General features: G+C 42.5%; 3 protein-coding genes across 4 annotated transcripts; 2 read left to right on the top strand and 1 right to left on the bottom strand.

The window, feature by feature from the left end:
- Positions 1-8: 8 nt before the first annotated feature.
- Positions 9-4,592, top strand: LOC311060611 (uncharacterized protein). 2 transcript variants are annotated; one of them, XM_084078846.1, is made up of 4 exons: positions 9-1,612; positions 2,356-2,721; positions 3,260-3,406; positions 3,929-4,592. In XM_084078846.1, exons 1-4 carry the CDS (start codon positions 1,546-1,548, stop codon positions 3,931-3,933), a joined length of 585 nt encoding a protein of 194 aa, XP_083934972.1. In that variant the 5' UTR covers positions 9-1,545; the 3' UTR covers positions 3,934-4,592. The 2 variants fall into 2 exon arrangements, with proteins under 2 accessions (XP_083934972.1, XP_083934973.1); XM_084078847.1 differs by having other exon boundaries at positions 12-1,612; positions 3,263-3,406.
- Positions 4,593-5,948: 1,356 nt separating this feature from the next.
- fdxr (ferredoxin reductase) lies at positions 5,949-16,017 on the top strand. Its single transcript, XM_084079017.1, has 12 exons — positions 5,949-6,461; positions 6,983-7,077; positions 8,718-8,813; positions 9,472-9,594; positions 10,290-10,403; positions 10,648-10,749; positions 11,025-11,132; positions 11,288-11,372; positions 12,740-12,942; positions 13,256-13,427; positions 13,531-13,704; positions 14,970-16,017. The coding sequence occupies exons 1-12, from the start codon at positions 6,371-6,373 to the stop codon at positions 15,098-15,100; spliced, it is 1,494 nt and encodes a 497-aa protein (XP_083935143.1). The 5' UTR covers positions 5,949-6,370; the 3' UTR covers positions 15,101-16,017.
- A 2,035-nt stretch (positions 16,018-18,052) lies between these two features.
- Positions 18,053-22,492, bottom strand: LOC311060955 (multidrug resistance-associated protein 1-like; the record flags this gene model as incomplete). Its single annotated transcript, XM_084079378.1, has 1 exon — positions 18,053-22,492. The coding sequence occupies one exon, from the start codon at positions 22,490-22,492 to the stop codon at positions 18,053-18,055; it is 4,440 nt and encodes a 1,479-aa protein (XP_083935504.1).
- Positions 22,493-24,503: the final 2,011 nt, after the last annotated feature.

Here is a 24,503-nt window from a genome sequence, read left to right as displayed (position 1 = left end):
TCACAATACAAAACACAATAACTAATTATAGCAAAATGTAATATAAACTATAAGTAGGTTAATACACAATAGAATAAAAAGATTAGGAATGCTCACAAATCACAAACCCACAAGAGTCTTCAATGTATGAAAATATGCTTCTCTCTGTAGGAGTAAACAGTGTCTGTCACCTCTTAGACCTCATGTCCTGTGGCATTAAAGTGCCTCGCTACCGGGGATTTTTCATCATGGTTTCTGATGTCACTTCTATGTTCACAGATTCTAATCTTTAGTTCTCTGTGGTTTTTCCAACGTAACAGACACCACAAGGATGTTTCAAAAGAAACCCCACACATTTTGGTTTTACAAGTAATCCTCCTCACTTTTATATGTTTGCCTGTATGGGGGTGTTGGAAAGAATCACCCTTTATCATGGCATTACAGTTCACAATTATTGCAAGGAAAATGACCTGGGGACTAAAGTATCTAAGTTTTTTTTAGATACCCTACTTAATCCCAGATATGGCCGGAGGAACTGAAACATGTCTATTTATCTGCTGCTGCTGTAAATTAAAATGTTTAATTAACACTTCTTGAGCTGACAAAGCCTTAGTGCCCCACTAAATGAGGCTTTGAGATACTTTTCCTTTGCATCTACTACTTTTTATTTCCATCTGGACCCTAAACAATTATCAATAACAACAATAATCCTGTCTTATAATGTCATGCAGGCACTTTTGGTTGAAGAGTCATTTGACATATTAAATACGTACAATGCATTTTCAACCAAAAGCGACTAATACATTTGGTTGCTTTGGTTTTATTTTTCCTTTTTATTTTTGTTTGCCATGTTCCTAAGCTCTCTGAGATTTTGAGAATGACTTCTACAAATACAGCCAATGATGTTGATGAAAAGTTAGAATGTTAAAAATAACCAATGGCTATTATTATTGGTCCCTTGTATAAATATGCATCTTAGATGAAGTTACACTGTTCTGAGGTTAGAGGTTATTGTCACTATAGGCCAAATGCTTGATAACATCATCTCTACAGATACAGCTTGCTCACCCTCTCCCACCTACACCCGCAGCCCTCAACTCATTTTAAACAAAGAAATGGAGAATACAGTACTATGACCTGTTTCAAAGTCAGAAATAAACGTAAGCACAAGCAGTATTAAAAGCATGAACAGGTTGTTTCGAGATGTGAATACAAGGAAGTCCTGAAACGGCCAAGAGAGGTAACATATCTGAGAGACTTAGAACATAATAATGGTTTGTAAAAGACAAAGATTTCAACATTAAGTCATTCAAGAGGTATAGCAGTATGGCGCATGTATATGCACACACGCTCGCTCTCTCTCTCTCTCTCTCTCTCTCTCTCTCTCTCTCTCTCACACACCCACACATACACACACACACGACAGTAACCACAGTGATCTGATAAATAAAATACACTTCCTCAGCAGGTCACACTTCACACTGCAGACAGTATGTTCTGTCGTGACTTTGTACTGTCTCAGACTAACAGAGGTCTTGCAGAGGTCCCCACAGCCCATGTTGAGAGATGGAACCCCACCTGTGGAGCTGCCTTTTGGGAATACTTTGCACACCTGCAGTGGTCATTGGGAAAGGTGAGTGACTGCACTATACACAATGCTCACAGTGTTCAGCTGAACTTTCCCGGTGGGGTTGTTTACATAATGCTGTAGTTTTACTGTACGTACAGTACATCATCACTGATGCCATCAAAATGTCATTATTAGTGTTAGTCAAAAAAGATGATGTGTGTGTGAGTGAGAGAGAGAGAGAGCTTCGATTATGATTAAAGGAAGATATATGTCACTTCCTTTGCAGTCTCAAACTGTTTTCTTTTACATTTTTATTGATTTTATTGCAAAATACACAGAAAATCATGCTGACTTCTGGCACTTTGCACAGTAAGAGCAAAGATTTAACTATTTGTTTCACAAATGAATTTAGGTCCATTTCCACGCTCAAATGAACAAATGAATGAATACTGATGCTTTTACTAGCAGAGAGCAGTGTGTTTTTGATTGTATGTCTCTCTGTAGTCCACAGAGGAGGTTCTCAAAGTGGGGTCCGGGGACTCCCAGTGGTGCTTGAGGTGGTTCCAGGGGGTCCCCACTCCCCAGCTAAATGATTGATATTTAGGAACCAAATCGACACTTACAGGTCTATAACTCAGAGTATACAAATGGAACCAAATGGACCCTTATACAGATCCATTTGGTTCCAGTACACTCTCAGAGTTAAGGGGATCTGTGGCCTAATGCGTTCCAAACTGGGGGTCCTTGAAATTAAAAGAGTTTGAAAATCACTGGTCCACAGTGTCAGCTATTTGTGTTTCTGACAGTTTCCCAGAAGCCACCTGCCATCACCACGGTGAAAGTCAACACATCTGCTGAGATCCACTGCTCCACATCTGTTCCTGGACCAAAGGGGCTCTCCCTGAGGGGCCGTTTCCATGGCAACATAGACGTTGTGTACCTGTCTTTGGGGAAAAATGGAGCAGTCCAACAGAAGACCGAAGATAAAAACTACCGTGGCCGAGTTTACGCGTTTCCGAGCAAGGACCCTGTACACCGCCATGGATGTAGCATCACCCTGCGGCTGTCTCGGTTGGCTGTGGATGACACAGACCAGTACATCTGCCACTGGAGTTATTCCTCTACAGAGTCCGACACGTTTCACCGCAGTGGCACAATTTTAATTGTTAGAGGTAAAAAAAAAAAGTTTTATCAATGGAACTAACATAGGCCTAGTATACGGCACGTATTTAAAGTTCCTATTCATCGGTATCAGAATGAAGGCTTAAAAGAAGAAATACCATGAACTTTTTAAAAAATGCATTTTTCTATATTAACATTACTATCTTAATGTTTTGCCAATTATTTGGGGGCCCACCTACCAGTGGGCCCTGGCCCACAGGGTTGGGAATCGTTGTTTTAGAGAGAGTAAATAATGTTACAGCTTCACCATTCTTGCTCTGCCACACCCACACACTAGAAATCACACACAAAACAGGGCTTAGTTAGAGTTAAGCCTAATCTATACTTCATCGTACACTGACTGAAAACGGATTCAGAGAATTTATTAAACAAAGTTCACATAATGTTGAAAATTGCATAAATAGCAGATCTGCAAGCTCTTTTCGGCATGCGATGCTGTCATACGATGAAGTATAAACTAGGGCTTAAGTGGTTAAATACTTCATGTTTCAAACAAGTAAATCATCTCTCCAACTTTGTGTCATACAGCAGGCCCAAGGCGGGAGCACAGCTGTGGGTCCCATACTGAGAACACGCCCCTTATTGACAACTTCATCTTGGTTGTCCTGAGTGTGACGTCATTCTCTGTCATGCTCATCATCTTCATTGGAACACTGCTATGGAGATGCAAAGGGGGCAAGTATTCACTGAGTTAATGATGGAATTAATTATGGAATTCGTATGTATTAAAGGAGCATAGTTCCCCCAAAAAATGACATATTTTCTATCAATTACACACAACATGAAGCCTTGAATTCATGGAGAGTTTTTTAGTTTCAGTCGCATTCCTGAGCCAATAATTTGATGGCCGGGTCATCGGTCAATAGGAGAAATCGGTCAAATTATTGGCTTAGGAATGCGACAAAAAAAACAAAATCGCCATGAATTCAAGGCTTCATGGGGTGTGTAATTGGCAGAAAATAACGTAACCTTTTGGGTGAACTACTCCTTTAATTAGAATTTGTAATTTACTCTGTCCACAGGGAAGGAAATAAATAATTTGTATAGAGAAAAAGAAGTGTAAAATATAAGAGTGACAAAAAAGTAACAAAGTATAAAAGTAAAAATATGAATCTAGATAACATTATGACAGTTTAATGCTTGAGACACTTCGTTATGAGAGGATTTGTCCTTAACATGGTTCCTTTATGTCTACAGGTTAAAAAGAACTACACCATGTACATACCAGCCAGAAATAAACCAAGGCTTGGCCCACAAAGGCATCAACAGGTGTCCATAGGCTAAAAGTCCACTGTTCACCTACTCAGTCAACAAACACAGCTCTCTAAATAGCTGTGATTTTCAGACATACTTATGTAATTCTGACGGGAGATAACCCATGTGACAGAATATTCTCAATGTACATTATTCTAGTGAAATATACCTACATGGAAACATGCTGAAAGTGTTCATGACTTATAATCTGTTACTGTCAAGTCCCCATCATCTGGAGCATAACAGAATGCAGCTGAATGGAAAATTGCAGATGCAGTGTTGTTGAATTGTTGATTTTGGTGTCATTTCCTCTGCTTGTGATGTGAACCTGTATTTGTTCTTTTGTCTCAGTTTTGTCAACCTGTGTCTGATGAAATGAGTCAGACACCACATCCTGCTTTTGATGCATGACATAGCCTACAGTAGAATGCATAATAATTCACAACTTTGCTGGTAGCCAAAGGTAAATATAATAGGCCTGTAATATCATGCAAACTGTAAAAGCATGTTGATGTGATATATGCAGCCAAGTGTTCTAAAACTTGTAAACATGTCAGTTATTCCCTCCATAGGCCTATATTGTTTATTAAACGTTTGTTTGCATTCAGTTCATTAGTGTGTGATCATGAAGTTATTCATAGTGTTTGTAAACCTGTTTCCTCCACTAAAGACTGCTGTGGTTGTATTATTATGTTAATCTAAACCAACAGTGGTGTTAGTGGTTTCCTATATAGCCTAATTTAAGCCACATGGGGGAGAATTATCAGAATGAGTCTATGGTCCTTACATCCTACCAGTGGTGGAAAGTAACTAAGTACATTTACTTAAGTACAATTTTAATGTACTTAATTCACTTTACTGAAATATTTCTGTGATAACGAGCCCTTTTGCGGCTGGAAGCAGTACAGAGGCGTTTGTAAAGTGCAACCAAGAGGTGTGTTTGTTCACCGACATCACATTTACAGAAGACAACACAGGAGCTCCAACACAGGTGACAGACATGGTGTTGCCTGGCTCACATTCTACCTCAACTGAACAGGGTTGTTACTGGCAGCATTTTATACTCAGCTGGAGCAGCTGAGGCAATTAAGACTCCACCATGTCAAGGGGTAGATAAACAGATACAAATACAGAAATATATAAATACAGAAATACATATAACATTAACTCATAAAATATCTTAAAACTCCATGAACTACACCACTAATGATTCTCATACTACAACTTTACACAAGATCCCTCACAATTCCAAATACACATTACCCCTCTCTGCCCTTCTGACTTGGTCCAGCCCAATTACACTGGCAAACAGAACAGCCCACTTTGGTACATGTTAAGCTTTCAATCATTACTCAGCATTACCCATATTGCACCTCTCACACATTCCACTTAGTCTCTATTGCACTCATATTACACCAATTGCACTTGCCAGATATCACCAAACATGTTGTCTCCATAGGTGGACTAGTTAGCTGAGTGGCCAGCTCAGCTGGACAGGACACAACTCAAATGTTCAGTTAAATGTAATCAACAATAAAATGACTGCATTCCTTTCTGTGCAAACTACAATGTGCAAGTTATGCCGTGCAAATACTAAAGTGACCATATGCTATACAATTAATCCATCCATAAATAAAGGTTACAATGTACATGTGCAAATGGCAAGTAACAATTTCCAATTTGTTATACTTTTAATATTACTCATCTCAGAGTCAAATATTGTACTGTTTACTCCACTACAATTATTAGAAATCTATAGTTACTAGTTCCTTTGTAGATTTGGATTATTATTAGCCTACAAAACATACATTACCCACTTCAGCCCTCTTTAAACTTTGGCTATTTTCCAAATATTCATAGTTTTATACATTTAAATCTGTGAAATGTGACATTCTACTTCTTCTACATTGCAGTACTGATACTTTTATCTAAAGTAAAAAACTGTGAGTACTTTCACCACCACTGGATACCCCCTTATTACAACATCCTCAGCATCTAAAGACTTGAGCCTGTACCGTGCAGGGAACGGGCGGAACCATTAAATAATACTTTTGTTCAATGGGGAACATTCTAGTCGACGCACTGCCTATAACTACTGGTTCTTCGCATTCAATGGAAGATGAATCCAAACTATTTGTGGTAGTTTATGAGTCACGTACAACATCTACACACAGTCTGTGTGTAGTGATTGATTTCTCTGCACGTCCCGCCTGTGTGTGGATCATATAAACAGCTTCAAGTTGTCACCTTGGCTGCTGCTGCTCGCTGTCCCCCCGGTGGTTGTTGTTGTTTTTACACACTTACTCACTGTGTGACAGCAATGTGTATATCTGCTTGACAACAACTACACACTAAAACAAGACTGCAAGACCCCCTGCCTAGAAGATGAGCCTCCATACAGCGATCCTCTGCCAGATGAAGATGCTCAAGTTATTGCGTACGTCAGGGAGACGGAGAGGTGCGTGGCTTCATGATGGTAAGTGGCCTATAGTACGTTTCTTTTTGTATTTTCAGAGACCAGTTACGTATCATCTGCAAGAGGGATCCATTCCATATATAGACCAATGATTCTCAAACTTAAAAATAAATAAATCTAGGTCTCCCCTCAACTCTGATAGTATTCAAATGAACGGGTCCATTTGGTTCCATTTGTATACTGTCAGAGAGTTACAGACTTAAGGGTGAAGTTAGACCAACCCCTAAAGCAACCCAGAGAGTCCTTGGAATCCACTTTGAGAACCACTAACATAGACCCATTTGGTACCATAACTGTGGACACTCAGAGTTTAATTAACACTCAGGATTCCACTACTGTGTGCTGTCACAATCAGGTAATTATTAACTATAGCTTCACAATATAATAAAATAAAATTGTGCACAGTACACATTTAGTTAATCGCCTACTGTTTATTTTTACACAGTGAAATCCGAACTCTGAGAGTGAACAAATGGATGAATTAACAGTTTACTATGTATTTGTTTCTACGTTATTTCCAGGTGTTCGTGGGCTGGCAACTTCCGCCTCCACACCCAGGGTGTGTATTGTTGGAGGAGGGCCAGCAGGATTCTATACCGCCCAAGGTCTGATAAAGGTACAGTAGAGGTTTCGTTGCCACTGTTCAAACATAAACAATTGGAGATCCGGGCACTCAAGGTTAAAAGAGGTAACAGCCTTTATTTAATACAACAACGGCATGTTTCGACCTGAAGCGGTGAAGCCCTGATGAAGATCGCTTCAGGTCGAAACATGTTGGCGTTGTATTATATAGGCTGTTCCCTCTTTTAACCATCGAGTGCCCGGATCTCCCATCCAGGGGCACCTTTTAATATTTTAACTTTTCTGACTAATACGTCTCCGGTGAGCACATGGTTGCCTCGTTCTCATAGACACTTGTATGATTATATTTCTCCAGCTCAACATGGCACTAATGAGACTGAGTGTATGATGCACGCGCCTTTCTGTATATCAGTGGTTCTCAAAGTGGGGTCTGGGGACCCCACAGGTCGATTTGCCGTGCTATGAGCTTGTATATCTGCTATTTTTGAATAGCCAAAGTATAAAATATGGCTAAAATCTCAAATGACACCGATGCTTTCCAGGTCTAAATGGGTTAAAGCTGCAATCCGTAACTTTTATGTCCTACCTGGGATTGTTTAGTTTCAATTAAAAAAAAATATTATTGGCGGTGCGGGGCATTAACACTTAACACAATAGCAAACCTTTGATACAAAGTAATCAGAGTAAATCTGTGCTGCTGTGCTGAATGTGCCATTATACTCCAACAAATTGTTGCGGTACAATGCAACAATTGCATGTCCTACTTCATACTACAGTGTCTCACAAAGGCAGCACAAATAGCCGATCTACAAGCTCACAACGCGTTGCATGCAGATTTGCATGCAGCTTGCAGATCTGCTATGTTTGCATTTATGTATGTTTTGTGAAAGTGAAATTGTTTAAGTGTGTCTGTTGGTTTTACAATTATTGAACCGATGAAAAGAAGAAGAGCTTGTGACTAAATCATAACTACAGCTTGGATCCATTGGAACACACATTCTTTTTTCTTCTTCTTTTTTTTAATTTCCTGAAAAGTAACCCCTTTGAACATACAAGGTTTCTAGGTGAACTACAAACACAGAACATTCTGTCCTAATTAACAGCAGATTAGACAAGACGGTTGTCTGTTAGCCAGGAAATGACTCACTCAAATGTCGTGAGTCTCAAAGCACCAACACCGGTCATGATTTTTGGTTCATGTCATATGGCTGAAATACATTTCCGTTACATGCAGGCTTGTGATGGTAAATAGCTCCTTGTGGTCAGACCCAGCTGTTCTTGTTAAAGACATGACAAGAAATGTAGGCTTATTGGCCAGCTGTGTCTGAGAAACAGGTCAGCATTTCTTGAATGCAGATAAGAGGAAACTATTGATCCCTGGGAGGGCATTTGGTAGATTTCATGAACGTATATTAAATTGATCTCAGGTTAAACGTTGCCACCAGTTAAAACCCATTTAGACCTGTTTAACCTATACCTCTTTATACCTTTCAACCATCTGTGTTATTTTATATGTTTTTATATGTATAGCAACATTATCATTTTCCTTTTATGAATGCAAATGTTTATTTTTTCAGAAAACTGGTAGGATTTAGAAGGCATTTTTTAGAATCGGCCTCATGTCTAAGTGGGTTAAAATACTCTGTACCCGTGTTCGCTTTCTCGTCCTCTCAGGCTCGACAAGACATGGAGGTGGACATTTATGAGCGACTTCCTGTCCCCTTTGGCCTGGTCAGGTTTGGGGTGGCCCCTGACCATCCTGAGGTGAAGGTGAGAGTCCCAGCATTCTCTTCAGTTCACACTGAACGTGAAGCAAATACGAGTGAAGGTGGTATGGGCCATTTTAGCCGGAGCAAGTCCTTATAATATTCTCAAATATACGGTAAAATAACGGCTTGTGAGTAAGGCTGGTCAATATATCAACTTGTCCACTATGTTACATCTATAAATGCGCGCAATCTCTGCATGCGTGCAATCTCTGCGTGTGCACGTGTCCCGCTCACCATGTCCCCATGCATATCTCGAGAACAGTCCGACCGATCGACCGCATACTCGGTGTGTGTATAGTATAGCCGAGGACCTGAGGGAGTGAAGTGCCAAGTTGTCGATATCGACAAAAGTCTTCAGGGTTCTGATTGTTGAGCTAAGAAAGTTCAGGGATAATTTGACAATATCATGATAATATGGAATACTGCATTTAGGTTCAGTCCATGAATATTGTTTTAGAAAGTCATTACAGTTCTTGTATGTTGACTGTCTTGTTCTCATCTCCTCTGAACGTTGTAAAAGAAAGTTCAGGGATACTTTGACAATATCAGGATATTTAGAATACTGCATTTAGGTGTAGTCCTTGAATATTGTTTTAGAATGTCATTACTGTTTTTTATGTTTTACTTTCATGTTGACCGTCATGTTCTCATCTCCTCAGAACGTTATAAACACGTTTACTCAAACAGCGCAGCACGCCCGCTGTAGCTACTATGGCAGTGTGAACGTGGGACAGGACGTGAGTGTGGAGGAGCTGCAGCAAGCTTACCATGCAGTCGTACTGGTAAGAACCCAAAGAAATAATGTACTGTGTAATGTCATTTAATTCACTTCCTTTATTCTCATTGCAGATGCAACATTTAGTTTGCAACTCCCACTGAGTGCACAAAAAAAAGAAACAGAAAAGAATACACAAGGAGGATTTTTAGAGAAATATATATATTTCAATCTATAAAGAAAATTGAGTCGTATGACATAGTTAGCATAAATTCCAGTCCATATTATTTGGAGAAAACAACATTGTGTCTATATTGCACAGGGGCCACTGCATCTGTGCATCATGAGAGAGAGTTGAAATTTAACCCATTAAAACCAGGAAAGCATCTGTATCATTGATATTTTATACTTTGGCTAGTCAAAAATCGTGAATATTTGTGACAAATCTTTGAATAGTACAGTAAATATTTTTTAAAGTGAACATTGTTAACTCAAATCTATGCTTCAGGAGGTCCCTGGAACAAAATGGTTTTGAGATGGGGGTCCGTGGCCAAATGCATATAATTTTGGGGGTCCTTGACATGAAAAAGTTTAAGAACCACTGACATAGAAACATAAGTTTTTCCGAAAACTGTTAGTATTTAGAAGACATTTTGTAGAATCGGCTTCGGGTCTTAATTAATGGGTTAAGCAATAACATTTTGTCAAAGTAAGTGTGTGTGTGGGTATGTGTACTGATGTGTACAATATGTTTTCTGGTAGAGCTATGGAGCTGAGGGAAACAGGAGAATGGGCGTGCCAGGAGAAGACCTAGCCGGTGTGTACTCGGCCAAAGATTTTGTGGGCTGGTATAATGGATTACCCGCTAACCGGCAGGTATTCTGCGTAAAATGACATCAAATCGTATCTCGTTCTTTGCTTGAAATGTTCTTGCTTTCGGCACGCAACGCTGTCACTTTTTTGTTTTTGTTTTGTTTGTTTTTTCACAATATACTGTACATAAGATAAATCAGAGCTTCTATTACCGTTCGTCTCTTCCTGTACCTTTTCCATGACGTAAAAGTTAAAAAAAAGTAATCAAGTAATCATAATTTTTCTCTCCCTTCCCTGTTCTGTTTAGTTGAGCCCAAATTTAGACAGTGACACGGCAGTTGTTCTCGGGCATGGAAACGTGGCGTTGGATGTAGCGAGAATACTGCTGTCTCCCGTCAGCATTCTAAAGGTAAGAAACACAGACTCTCTGTCTCCTTCACTATAAAAGCAACGTACACATTATTCACATGGTGGCCATTTTGACCTTACGTCATGCAGTAGCGACTATGACGTGAGAGTAAAATTAGGGTTCGGACCGCCTTGTTGTGAATATGCTCAGTTCCTTGTCTTTTTTCTCACATGCCGAAGCATTTTTCGAAGCAAATAGAAGGGATGGAGAGTTTTGGAACCTGTAGCAGGAAACATTTGTGTTTTGAAAACTGTTCCTTTTTGTCCTGCCTGCAGAACACAGATATCACCCAGGATGCCCTGGATGCCCTTGCAGAGAGCAGAGTCAGGAGGGTGCTGCTTGTGGGCAGGAGAGGACCCATACAAATAGCATGTTCAGTTAAGGTGTGTTCCTAAACTATAGGCGGGTAGAATTGTTTTTTTTTGTTTTTTGAGAAGATCAGAGACACCTTATTTACTGTACCCACTGTCACATCATATCTTGCAGTTGTTAACTCGCTCTTACTCATCACTGTTGTTGGTCTTTGTGCTTTCTACAGGAGCTTCGGGAGATGGTGAATCTGCCCGGCACTAGACCTGAGATGGTGACTGCCGACTTTGAGGGTGTTGCAGAGGCCCTTAAAGGTGTGACGTGGCACACTTTTTCTCCCCAATTTAGTCGTTATGGCAATTGATTCCTCCCCACACACATTTCTGTGTATTGTCACTGCTGTTGTATCCTACTGGATCACCTGCCAGTGAGGAGCCTCCACTGGGAGGACGTAGAGCCTTCATCCTACTCCTCCTCTTTCTTAGCTTGGCTCTTCTGCACTGATTTTTGTTGCAGAAGTTACTGAGGTGCCATTTAACATTGTTGTTGTGGGTAAACATTGGGAGCAAAGTGAATTTGACGAATTGGATGAAACACATTACTTTTGTTAATTTATGCCGTTATTTTTTATATTTGATTTGACAATGGCTAATTATCTGAATAATTTGGACTTCCAGGCAAATCTGAAATTGGAAGAAACGCATATTCTTTTTATCATTCACACTAAGGGCTTTATTGTTTTTGATTTGACAATATTAACTGAAGGATTTGCGTTCTTTATCACCACACTGCTTTCATAAACATAAGAGGTGGATTTAGTCTTACAAATGGGTTGGGATCAGTGTGTAATACTCTGCAAAGCCTGTGCAAAATATGACATGCAGTATAGGAAGGAAGAAGACAAACTACAGAGTGTAGTTTGTGGTTTCCAGCTGCACAGTGTACGTAGATGCAGTATACTATAGAACCTATAGCCCTAAGCCCTTTCAAGTGGCAGGGTTGACAAAAAAAGTGAAACTCTCAAACAGTGAAGCATGATAAGAATGAAGCCTCCCCCAATCCCCATACCGTGAGAATGATTCTATTTGTAATTGCTTTAAAATGCTTGAGAAAGGAGTTGGAAAGAGTGTACTGTAGGAAAGGCTTGGGAGAGTTACGCAAGTCCCATCCTTCACTAAGACCAAATTCCTACAATCACTTTTGACCTCGTCCTTGATGGAAGGACATTGCTTTGAACTTGACACTGCCCAGCATGTTTTGAGTGATTACAGGCATCATTAGCCCTTGAGTATACACCAGATGTTTGCCTTGGACTCACTTGCTCTCTTCCATTCCTTTTGTGTTTGTGTTTGAGAGTGCATAAATGTTGGTTCATTCAAGTAAGCATCCTCCTGTGTTCATCCTGTAAATCTGTATGCTGTTTTTACAGCATTAAACTGTGAAACCATCTTTTAGTAGTCCTGCTAGCAGGGGCAGGGCTCTGAAGCCTAGTGCAAGCCTACAGTAGTTCAACTTCAAAAAAGATTTGCCACGAGACAAAACCATTTTAAGAAAGACAGATTTTTCCTTTGTTGTTGAGCTGTTTAACCATTTGAGTGACCTCTTGAGCTCTTGAGGTTTGTCGGTGCATGTTTTGTTCAAGAAAATGTTATGTAACCCAATCTCGCCTGCTTCACATCAGAGGTGCCGAGGCCAAGGAAGCGTCTCACGGAGCTGATGCTGAAGACTGCTCTAGAGACCCCTGGAGAGAAGGAGCAGGAGAGGCGCAGCAAGGCCACCCAAGTTTGGGGTTTACGCTTCTTTCGCAGTCCCCTCGAGGTGCTACCCTCCTCCGACGACCTCACCAGAGTAGCCAGCATCCGATTGGCTGTCAACAGACTTGAGGTGAGCAGGATTGACCTCTCCAAACGTACCAAAGATCATGGCACCGGTCCATTGTGAACCATTTCCTGCTCCCGAAGTCTGGGGTGACCAATCAGGGCCCAGTATTCAAATATGGGAGACTGTAATTGGTAGTTGGTTGTAGGTCTAACCAATTGCGTCCAGAGCCATTATTTTGATCCCGCTCCTTGGAAAAAAATCTTCTTCATAGAAGCACCAGACTCATATCCACGCAGTGATATAGTCTGGCCAAGCGAGGCTACTCCTTTATGTGGACATAAATACATTGTTAAAGTGCGTGTGTGCGTGTTTTCAGGGGTCAGGTGAGGGAGCGCGTGCAGTGCCCACAGGCGAGGTAGAGGATGTCGCCTGTGGCTTGGTCATCAGTAGCATCGGCTACAAGAGCCTCCCCATCGACTCAACTGTGCCCTTTGACCCCCGCAAGGCCATCGTCCCCAACTCCATGGGCCGTGTCCAGCAGGCCGCAGGTGCTTTGCATTGGTGTTTAGGCACCAAATGTAATCCTTACTCCTGTCTGTTAGTGAGTAAAAATGACTAAACATAAACCTGAGTGAAATTCTCTCTCTCCAGGTCTGTATTGTAGTGGATGGCTGAAAACGGGCCCAACCGGAGTGATTGCCACTACAATGAACAACAGCTTCGATACGGCACGCTCCCTTCTGGATGACATTGACTCAGGAACCCTGGATGTGTCTGCTGCCAAGTCGGGCTCGCAGGGAATCAGTGCCCTGTTTGAGAAGAGAGGTGAATAAGAAGTGCATTGACTCATTTGCTTGTGTGGCCGCTTATCTCTGTTGGTACAGGTGTAAGCAGTCCCTGGTGTCAGTCAGATCATTGAAGAGCAGTTTTTATTTGACCCATTAAGACCTGAGGCCGATTCTACAAATGTTTTCTAAATCCTAACAGTTGCTATATCAGTGGCGCTCAAACGTGTTCATGTCAAGGACCCCCAAAATGATATTTATTTGGCCGTGGACCCCCATCTCAAAATATTTTGTTCCGGGGACCCCCAGAAGCAAAGATTTGAGTTAGAAATGTTCGCTTTAAATATATATATATATATATTTGAAGATTTGCACAACTTTTCAAAAATGGCAGATCTACAAGCTCATAGCGCGCCACAAAGTGACGCACTATGAGCTTGTATATCTGCTATTTTTGAATAGCCAAAGCATAACATAATGGTTAAAGTGGTTCAAATGAAAAATGACAGATGTCTAAATGAGTTCGTTTTCCTGACCTGTACCAACCAAAGATGGTCTTGATGGAGGCATCATAGACCATCTTAGTGCAAAAAGTGCATTTTTTTAGTTCAATATATATAAATAAGTTCTGATCATCAGCTTCAATTTTTATAGTGTTCCTGTTACAATTTCAGCTGCACATTATTTTGTTCATCATCACTTCCAGGTTCACTTGTTTATTCTGTATGAGTTATCTCCCGAGTTTATAGCAATGATTACTATCAGAATACATATTACATCAGAATATAGAGCTATTTAGCATTTATTGTTAACTAAACAAAAAAATCACTTCCAGCACCTTTACATCTAGTCTATGTGGATTGATGAGAACATTTGGGACGAAAAACCAACATTGTTATTGGCTGGAGGGGTCAAGAAAGGTTATAATTTAACATATTGATAGTATTCACTCCTATTGCCACAAACTTTGCTTTATTGAAGTAGTCATTAGGTCCCATGTTAAGTCCCATGTTCATGGCCACATCAATGGCAGATTATTATTAAGTGGACTCTGGACAGTGAGGCTAGTTCATTCCCTGCTTTAATAAACTGCCGGTCCAAAAATTGAGTCAGTGTCGTCCTGTTTACAACTTTAAAACTTGCTTTTCTATTCCGTTTGGTTAGCTGCTCAGTACCTGTTGGTCTAATGTCTAAAGATAGGCTAGTTATGCAGCTACAATAAAATAATGTATAGGTGACTGTGGATATATAGATCTCATATTTAAAATGTGATTATTTTGTATCTACTATGGTTTGGGTTTGTAGGAGTGAAGCCGCTGACTTTCTCAGAATGGGAGAAGATTGACAAAGAAGAGATGACGAGAGGACGGGCAAAGGGGAAACCACGGGAGAAACTGCTGGACGTGGAGGAAATGCTTCGCGTGGCCAGGACATAACATAAACCAAGCAAGGTTAACAGAACCTAAGTGTTTTGTATACTCCAGGGGTCTTCAACAGGGGGTCCGGGACCCCTAAGGGGTCCTCAAAGCTACTATAGGGGGTCCGCCAAATCTTTGTGATAGGATTTAGTTTTTTTACATTAACCAGTGCCACTTGAACCTTAGAAGGGGAACATTAGCCGAAAATAGCAGATCTACAAGCTCTGAACGCCTCGCGGCAGAGCTTGTAGATCGGCTATTTTTGGCAAAGAGGCTATAGGTGTAGAGGGAAAAAAGAGCAGACTAAGTAAAAAAAAACTTTAATCTGAAACACGATTTTATACAATATAGAGGGGGTCCCTGCTTCATCTCTCTCTCAGCTAGGGGGTCCTTGGCCTGAAAACGTTGAAGACCCCTGGTATACTCGGTTAAAAATGTTTGTGTCATGACGCTGACTATTAGACTAAAATCTAATAATGGTGACAGCCCTACTTTGTCAGTGGTTGCAGGCCTACACACTCAAACTGGGACTAAAGCTACCAAAGCAGCATCCAATTTTTGGGACCATCCAGATTTTAGAAGCAGAAACTAGCCTGCGTTTACTTTGCTGATCACCATAAATTTTTCAATCTGCAAAAGCACTTAAAGAACTATGTTGATATCTGTGGTACTAGCCTTATAATGAAGTGAAAATCTATATGCTGTGTATATTTTGAGGAAATTATGTGACTGAAATGTGTTTAGTTTTTATTTTGTATTTCATTTATACAAAGATTAAAATTATGTAACCTATACTGCTTTTCTGCCACATCCTGTCATAGATAACATAACTTGATCATACCATTGTGACCATTCAACTCTTTGCCATTCTACTGTACAATATTGCACTATACTCCACTGTACAGTCCTGTTCATTTTATAGGACATATAAAAACAATGCCTATGTGCAATACCATGTCTTTTATGATCCATTCTCAGGTGGAAAGTAACTGAGTACATTTACTCAAGACATTACTCGAGTCTAGTACAATTGAGGTATTTTTACTTTACTGGAGTATTTCTGTTACTTCTACACTTCGGTATTGATACTTAAGTAAACAGTGGGTATTTTACTTACTTTTTTTTTTACTTCTGCCATCACTAAAATTCTAGTTCTAGGTCATGGTATTATTAAGACCAGCATCATATTTTAGCATACCTGCCAACCTCGGACCATCCGATAACAGGAGATTTTTTCCCAGAGGGGGGGAAACTCTGTTAAAAACATCTACTTTTTAACAGAGTAGATGTAATTTACAGTATTCTGGTGGATTTTGGGAGTTTGACACTTTTTATCAGGCTTTACTTACTTATTTAAAACTTAAATCTGAAAACTTTGGCACCTCGCTGTTCCTTCATACTTTAACCTATAAACTATTTCAAAATTCCACCTTACTGTGGACATGAATGCTTGAGATTTTTACTTTGAAATAATTTGTAGTTTTTGAAATATTTAACTTTAAGCGCCCAATGCATTGTCAATGGCAATGGACATTTAAAGAAGAAAGAAATTAGTAGACCCATGGTAGCTAGATTGCTCAGGTGCTGAGTTTCCTGTGCTAGGATTCGATCCCATGACCTTGTGGTCTGAAGTCAAGAGCTCTTCTGACTGAGCTACCCAAAGCATTCTAAATTCTGTCCATTGACATTTCATGAACGTGATGTGTCATTCCCCCAAATTAATTTAAGTAATTTGGCTCACGCACTTTACAAGTGGGCTTATTGTCAGCAACAGCCAAGAACACAGGAGTCTATCCCTGTTACAGCACTAGACCCCAGGGAGCGAGATTGCTCACATGCTGATTCATACCTGCCAACCTCACTGTCCGATAACAGGAGATTTTTTCCTAGGGAGGGGGGGGGGGGGCAGAGGCGTACGTTCATTGGGGCCAACGAGGCCATGGCCCGGTCTGTAAAACCCTGCTCCCCCAGGGGGAAAAAAATCAACATAACATTAGCAGCCCCTCACCCTATTCTGCTGTAGCCAACCACAGAAAGTCGCCTTTGTTTTTTATTGCGCCCATATTAGGATAGTTACAACATGGCGATTCCCACCATGATGTTACCACACTGCTGCCATCATAATCACACACTACTGCCTTTATTTTTGCCAGTCACATAACCAGAAACAGATTTAACCCTAAACATACACTAGTAAAAAGAAGAGAATAGTAAATGGTCCATTTATATAGCACCTTTCTCTTTCTTTTTTATTTCATGAACACATTTTTGAACATTACACTGAGAGGAAAAGAAACCTCACAGAATTATGTTAAAAAGCAATACATGTACACACATGCGCACGCACGCAGAACAACCACCTGACTGCATGACCTCCCTGATCATAATTAGTCCGTTGAGAAACTGATTAAACAGGAACTTCTGGACAAAATACCCTCTTGATCCGTTGCATTTTATTATAAGAGGAATCATGCCAAGCTGTTTGTTGATTTTTCATCATCTTTCAACACTATTCAACCCCACCTGTTTGTGGATGAACTCTGTAAACTACTTTGGCGTTGACACTATAGTTTTATTGATTGGATCCTCTCCAAAAGAATGGTGAGGCTGAATGAGAGCATGTCAGGTGAGCTCTGTTCATCTACTGCTTCCCCCCAGGGGTTTGTTCTGAAATTACTCATTTATATATATTTTTATGACTGTCTGGGACAGTTTGCTTACTGATATATCCTGAAGATAATTGATGGCCATGACGATGAATCATTCAATCAAATGAACAATATTAATCATATACTACTCTAATTGATTGATTACTTGCTTCTATTAACCACTTATGCCCAACATTATACTTTGGTCATATGATTGTCACGCAAAAATGATGTTTAAAAAATAAAATCATTTTGATTCATCCATCTCATGGTGGGGAGTTAGAAGAGCAGAAAGGAGGAGTACAGTTGGATGTGTCCAGGTTCAGACCAACCTGGAGTCTTTGGCCATCTTGTAAAAGATTCCTCTTTGAGAGATGAGGTTGGAGGGGGTATCAAATTCAGCCATCTCCCCCTTGTCCAACACCAGGACCCTGGTATAATCCATGATAGTGTTGAGGCGATGGGCAATGGTCAGGATGGTGCAGTCCTCAAACTGGGTGCGGATGGTGGACTGGATTAGATTGTCTGTCTCCAGATCAACGGCGGCTGTGGCCTCATCCAAGACCAGGATCTTGGTCTTCCTCAGCAGAGCTCTGGCCAGACACACCAGCTGGCGCTGACCCAGACTGAGGTTCTCACCTCCTTCAGAACATTCGTGGTTGAGTTTGTCTGGCAGACCTGATACAAAGCTTTTGAGGTGGGCCAGTTCCAGAGCTGTCCACAACTCCTCATCAGTGTAATAATCAAATGGGTCCAAGTTCATCCTCAAAGAGCCTGAAAACAATACTGGGTCCTGTGGTATGATGGTGATTCTGGAGCGGAGTTCGTGCAGGCCCAGCTGAGCAATGTTGACCCCATCAATGAGGATGTATCCTTCGGCTGCTTCAATGATGCGGAACAGTCCCAGTGTCAGGGAAGACTTCCCTGCACCTGTACGCCCTACAATACCCACCTTTTCCCCTCCCTGGATGGTGATGTTGATGTTGCGAATGGCCAGCACATGGTCCTCACGGTAACGCAGGCCAAAGTCTCTGATCTCAATGTAACCTGCTGTTGGCCAGCCAGGGGGCAGGGTGGATGGGTCATGTTTCCACTCTGCCTCTTTCTCTGTGTCGCCGTACTCTTTGACCCTCTCCACAGCCACAATGTTTGTTTCCAGATCAGAAGACATCCTCACCAGCCATGACAGTAAGACTGTCAGCTGCAGAGCATAGGATATTGATAGGCCTATGATACCAGGACTCAGGCTTTCTCTGGCCATCACAGCAAATAAAGCAGCGAATAACACAATGCAGTTCCCCACGAAGTCCAGACGGACTGCCATCCACCTGTTGGCCACGATGCTGGGGTAGTAAGCCTTCTGGTTGTGATCGACGCGCTGGTCGCTCTCTTGGATGAAGCGCTCCTGCTTGCCAAAAGCACGTATGACGCTGGTTCCCAACAGGGTTTCGTTGAAGTGGGTAAAGATGGGCGATCGGCTTACCGACTCCAGCCGCTTGAGCTGGCGTGACGATGCCACGTAGAACCTCTGTACAAAAAAGTAAAGCAGTCCCAGTGGAGGGATGATGATCCCGACCAGTGGCGTGGCCACCATTATCATGACGCATCCATCCAACACGCTGAACATAGAACCCATGAACATTCTGATGATGCTGGGGAGGACTGAGTCGATGGTGTCCGTGTCCTTGGCAAAGCGGTTCACCAGGTTGCCGCTGGGTGTGCGCTCAAAGAACGACATTGGTGAGCGCAGGACATTAAACAGCAAGGACTGGTGGAGGTAGCGTGAGGCCAGGATGCACCCAATGTTCATTGAGATGGCATAACAGAAGACCGCCACACCTTGTAAGAAGCCCAGAGCGCCATACACGCCCAGTCTCATCTCCTTGTAGGGTTGAGTGCCGTTGATCACTGGGTCATCTGTCCACCGACTAAGCCAGTAGTTGGACAAGAGCGAGGCCAAGTGGTGAGTAAAGAACATCACCAGACTAATGCAGGAAAGCTGCACTCCTATGGCCTTCGTGTACTCCCAGAACACAGCCAACTTTACCTTTCCTGTGTTGGCCTTGTCTGCCTCCATCAGCTTGCCCACTTCATTGTTATTGGCTTTCGTTCCAAAAAACTCATCTCCTTCACTCTTCTGACACAATTTTGTTGAGTTACTGCTGTTCTGAACACCTTGACCAATGACAGTAGCGGGGCCACCGCTTTCCATTCCCTTTGGTACAGAAGTCGAGTTGTTGCCTTGCTCGGCGTTGGTGTAGGTATGCAGGAACTCTGCAAAGGCACCCTGTCTGGCCATCAGCTCCAGATAGGACCCCATCTCTGTGATCTCCCCCTCCACCATCACCAGGATTAGGTCAACTTGCGGCAGGTAGCTCAGGCCGTGAGTCACCAGCATACGTGTTTTGTCCTTGAGCATACCCTGTGGGCCGATGATCTTGTCAAAGATGTGTTTTCCCACGTGGGCATCGACCGCAGACAGCGGGTCATCCAGCAGGTAGACGGAGCAGTTGCAATAGACAGCCCTGGCCAAGCTTACCCTCTGCTTCTGACCTCCTGATAGATTCACTCCCTTCTCCCCAATCTCAGTAATGTCTCCTGCAGGCAGGATCTCCAGATCAGGCAGCAGGGCGCAGGCCTCCACAATGTGCTGGTACCAGCTATCATTCCTCTCCTGACCAAACATGATGTTGTCTTTGAGGGTGTCATTCTGAATCCACGGCTGCTGGGGAACATAGGCCACGGAACCCTTGACAGTCACAGTCCCGTCTATTTTCTCCATTTCTCCCAGCAGAGCAGAGAGCAGTGATGACTTTCCGGATCCTACATGTCCAACCACTGCCACTAGGGAACCTTCGGGTATGGACACATTCAACCTCTTCAAAGTCTCTGGTTCATCTCTGGACCAGCTGAAAGCCCCGTCCACAATGGAGATACTGTCAGCAGATCCTGCAATCATCTTCCTCTCCACGCTGTCCTCCTGCAGCTCCTCGTGAGACAGGAACACATGTAGACGCTTCATGGAAACGCTAGCCTGCACCATGCTGCTGATGACCATGGGCAGCATGTTCAGAGGGAAGCGCAGTATGTTGAATAGAGCCAACGACACAAAGGCCTTCTGGGCATCCAGCACGTTGTTCTCGTCACTCAGAACATACACAGCGAACGTAGACAGCGCTACCAGAAAGGGGGTGCTGATCCAGGTGAAGGTGGATATGGCGTCCAGGTAAGCAGCCTTCTTTAAGACACGCAGCTCGCTCTCGCGGATAGCAGACAGCTTTTCATTGAAGGCCAGTTCCCAAGCATACAACTTCAACACCTTGATGCCATTCAACACTTCGCTCATCAGCTTAATTCGGCTGTCTTTACTCTTCATCTGAGCTACCTGGTGGGCCTTGGTTTTCATGGCAATGACAGCATTGACTGGCACCACCAGAATCATCACGGCCACCCCTGCCAGTACAGATGGACCCAAGTTCTGCCAGAGGAAGTACAGGGCCAATACCACCTGTAGTGGTGCAGACCAGATCATGTTAATGTAGGGGAAGAGGTCCATGAGTCTCTGGGCGTCTACAGACATCAGGTTGACAATCTCACCCACTGTGGAGGTACGTCGCGCTGCATTAGTGATCACCATGGCCTTTCTGTAGACAGCTCCAATGATGGCGGTTCGTACACGCATACCAGTCACAAAGCAAATATGGAAGTACTTATGTAGAATCAATGTCTGAATGCAGGAACACACAAACAACAGCAATGTGTAGAAGTAGCCGTGCCAGGAGGGGGCGCTGGAGTTGTTGACAAAGTAGATCAATTGTCTGAGGATCTCGGGCCCGACAAACAGGAGGATGTCGTAGATGATCTTGTAGAGGGAGGACATGATGAAGTATGGTCCAAAGTTTAAGCACAGGGCCCAAAACAGAAAGGGCTCCCTGGTCTTTTCCTCTGGCTTTTTGACTTTTTGGCACTCTCTGTTCCAGCCCTGCAACAGGTGTGGGACGACCCCCTGGGAGCAGTCCTCAGGGTTCAGGGACCACAGGTCTTTCTCCTCCAGAGGACGCTTGTAGCCCGTCATCATCATTCTGGTGATCCACCAGAAGGTTATCCTGGACAGGAATGAAGCCCGGGCCTCAGGACAGGGATTCTGGTCTTCAATGGCCTGAGAGAACAGTGGTGGAGGGTCTGAAAGGCAGGACAGTAACAGGGCAATGAGCAGCAGGGCATAGTACACATAGAAGGTGGTGTATCGCCACACACACACAGCTGACGGCTGGTCAAGTGCCTGAATTATCTTGGACCTGAATGTGACTGTGGCACAAACCAGAGCCAGGAGCCAGAAGCCCAGCATCAGCCCAGACGACTGGATTCCTTTCATACGCTCGTACTGGGTCAACAGGGTGGCCAACAGCATGGTGACTCCGAGTACGGTAGGGCTAACCAGGTAGACCGGTGCAGGAGCACCGCGTGGTTGGCTTCTTTCCCAGACAGAATAGAAAAGATCTGCCCAGCAAATAATCCACAGCAGAAAGCCAACCGTCGTTTTGGATCTGTTGAGGTGGCTCATGCCGTTGTAACCACAGTTAAGGCTGCGGAGGTAGACGAGGTAGAGCGGAGCACACAGCCAGAGGTAGAGGCAAGGTAACCACACCAGTACTGTGTTTTGGAAGCACTGGGTTAGGTCTGGATTGGCAGTGTACCAGGTCCGGTTCCAATCCCAGATGGGATCGGAACCGTCCAAACTGCAAAAGTTGTCTAAGCCCATAGATGTAATATAATGTAAGTAAAGCGTTCTGTTGTTTTTAAGCCAGTGTGTAAGTACCATTCCACCTGTCCACCTTGGAACTGCACTGAATGAAATTTGCTGCTGCGGCAGCTTTTACTGCTGACAGCTATGATGTCAGTTACAGCGTAACCTAGCAACGGACACTGTCTGCTGCAGGGTTTGTTTTCTTTACTTTCTCTAATCAGAAAATATTATAATTGAGGTGTAGTGGGGCGGAGGCAAAACGGGACAGCGCACCCACACTGTTAGAAACGATACACAAGATTTACTCAATATGTAGGCAACTATTTACAATCAATATATTATTAAGTAAATCTAATTAACTTGGAATTAAGTAAACTTGCTCATCGAATCCATCAGTGGAAGAAAGAGCAACGTCATGTGCGTACATTTGACCACAGTGAAATTCAGTTCCACCAGAGGAGGGCGGTGTTGTTCAGCTGTTATGCTGAAAAGTAACAGTTTTGGCTGTAATGAGGTTTCTGCCCGACAGACAATATATTTATATTGTACATGCAAAATTGCTGCTATACGAAAACGTATTGTTACTGCACCGTTTCTTATTTGTATTTTCATTTGTAATAAAATGTCACTGACATCACAAGGTAGGCGATTCTTCATTTTACGTATGGTCCAGTATATTATTGCCAGACCTGAAAGGTATGGCCTACACGAGCCTTTGTCACCAATTTGTCCATACATGGTATGTCTGGTTGTGGTTAAGTTTCTTATGCATGAATAAATAGGCACAGACTAGTTGTGACATCACTACAAGTATAAATACGGTTGGTATATAAAGTAAGACACAAAGATTTCAGAATTAGACTTCACACGACTTCACACAACACCGGCTTAGGTCTGGCACAACTAGGTCCCCTGGTTTTTTAACTTATTCATATCAGTCACTGTATTCCAGAGGGGCAAGGCAGCCTACTGTAAGTCTCAAATAAAATATATAAAACATAACCCTAACCCTCAACAGTGGGATAAAATCAATATGGTAACGTCTTATGCAAATGAGCCATGCGGTCGAATGTAAACAAATCGCTAGTTTTTTGGTCCGGGTTTTGGTCAATGCCCACACCCCTGCCCGACCACTCCGGTCTGCCACCTCGGGGCGACTGACTCCCTCGCCACTCAACGGTCCTTCTGGTCGATCGACACGGTCACGACTTTTTTCTGTTCTGGCCCCACAGTGGTGGAATGAACTTCCCACTGATGTCAGGACAGCAGAGTCACTGCCCATCTTTCGCCGCAGGCTGAAAACCCACCTCTTCAGGAAACACTATCCTTCCTCTTTGCCTGGCCTACTTGTTGTTAACTAGTTGTACGAACTCTTGTTTTATTTTTGTATTGTTTTATTGGATCTTGTTTAGTCGATACACTTATTTGTTTTAGCTCGTGCTCATTTGATTTTGCCATTTTTGTCTCATCTGTTTAAGAAAGTAGGTAGCTGATATATTGCACTTTTACCTTAGCGCTAGGTATACTCTTGGTTGCTTGTTTTTGCAGGAAATGTACTTAAAACTTCTGGTGATTAGTAGTTTTCGTTCCCTACCTATGTTGAATACACTTATTGTAAGTCGCTTTGGATAAAAGCGTCTGCTAAATGACTGTAATGTAATGTAATGCTAGTGCAGTCTGGATCTGTCATGACCGTCATGGATGAACTTCAACCTGGTGTTCGCACTTCGCACTCTGAATGGTTAGAGAGCCTGCCTGGCAAGCCATAAATACCAGGTTCGATCCCAGGCCTCAGCAATATGTCAAATTGTCCCTGAACAAGACACTTAAAAGAATAGTTCACCAAAAAATTACTTATTTTCTATCAATTACACACTCCATGAAGCCTTGAATTCATGGAGATTTTTTTGTTTTTGACACATTCCTGAGCACAGACTCAGACATATTGGTTGGATCGGCGGTAGGTAGCATAGCGGCCAGAACCTGAGTCTAGTAGAACATAATCAATCACGATTCAAAGAACCAC

The sequence above is a fragment of the Gymnoscopelus microlampas genome (assembly GCF_963454915.1).
Source record: "Gymnoscopelus microlampas genome assembly, chromosome: 14".
Taxonomy (NCBI): domain Eukaryota; kingdom Metazoa; phylum Chordata; class Actinopteri; order Myctophiformes; family Myctophidae; genus Gymnoscopelus; species Gymnoscopelus microlampas.
This window is presented reverse-complemented; position numbering and strand designations above follow the sequence as displayed.

Excerpts from the sequence above, each read along its gene's own strand:
- LOC311060611 (XM_084078846.1), top strand. The coding sequence starts at position 1,546 with ATGGAACCCCACCTGTGGAGCTGCCTTTTGGGAATACTTTGCACACCT. Across the intron at positions 1,613-2,355 it reads TGCAGTGGTCATTGGGAAAG|TTTCCCAGAAGCCACCTGCC; the intron begins GTGAGTGACTGC and ends TGTTTCTGACAG. Across the intron at positions 2,722-3,259 it reads CACAATTTTAATTGTTAGAG|CAGGCCCAAGGCGGGAGCAC; the intron begins GTAAAAAAAAAA and ends TGTGTCATACAG.
- fdxr (XM_084079017.1), top strand. The coding sequence starts at position 6,371 with ATGAGCCTCCATACAGCGATCCTCTGCCAGATGAAGATGCTCAAGTTA. Across the intron at positions 6,462-6,982 it reads AGGTGCGTGGCTTCATGATG|GTGTTCGTGGGCTGGCAACT; the intron begins GTAAGTGGCCTA and ends CGTTATTTCCAG. Across the intron at positions 13,428-13,530 it reads CCGTGTCCAGCAGGCCGCAG|GTCTGTATTGTAGTGGATGG; the intron begins GTGCTTTGCATT and ends CTCTCTCTCCAG.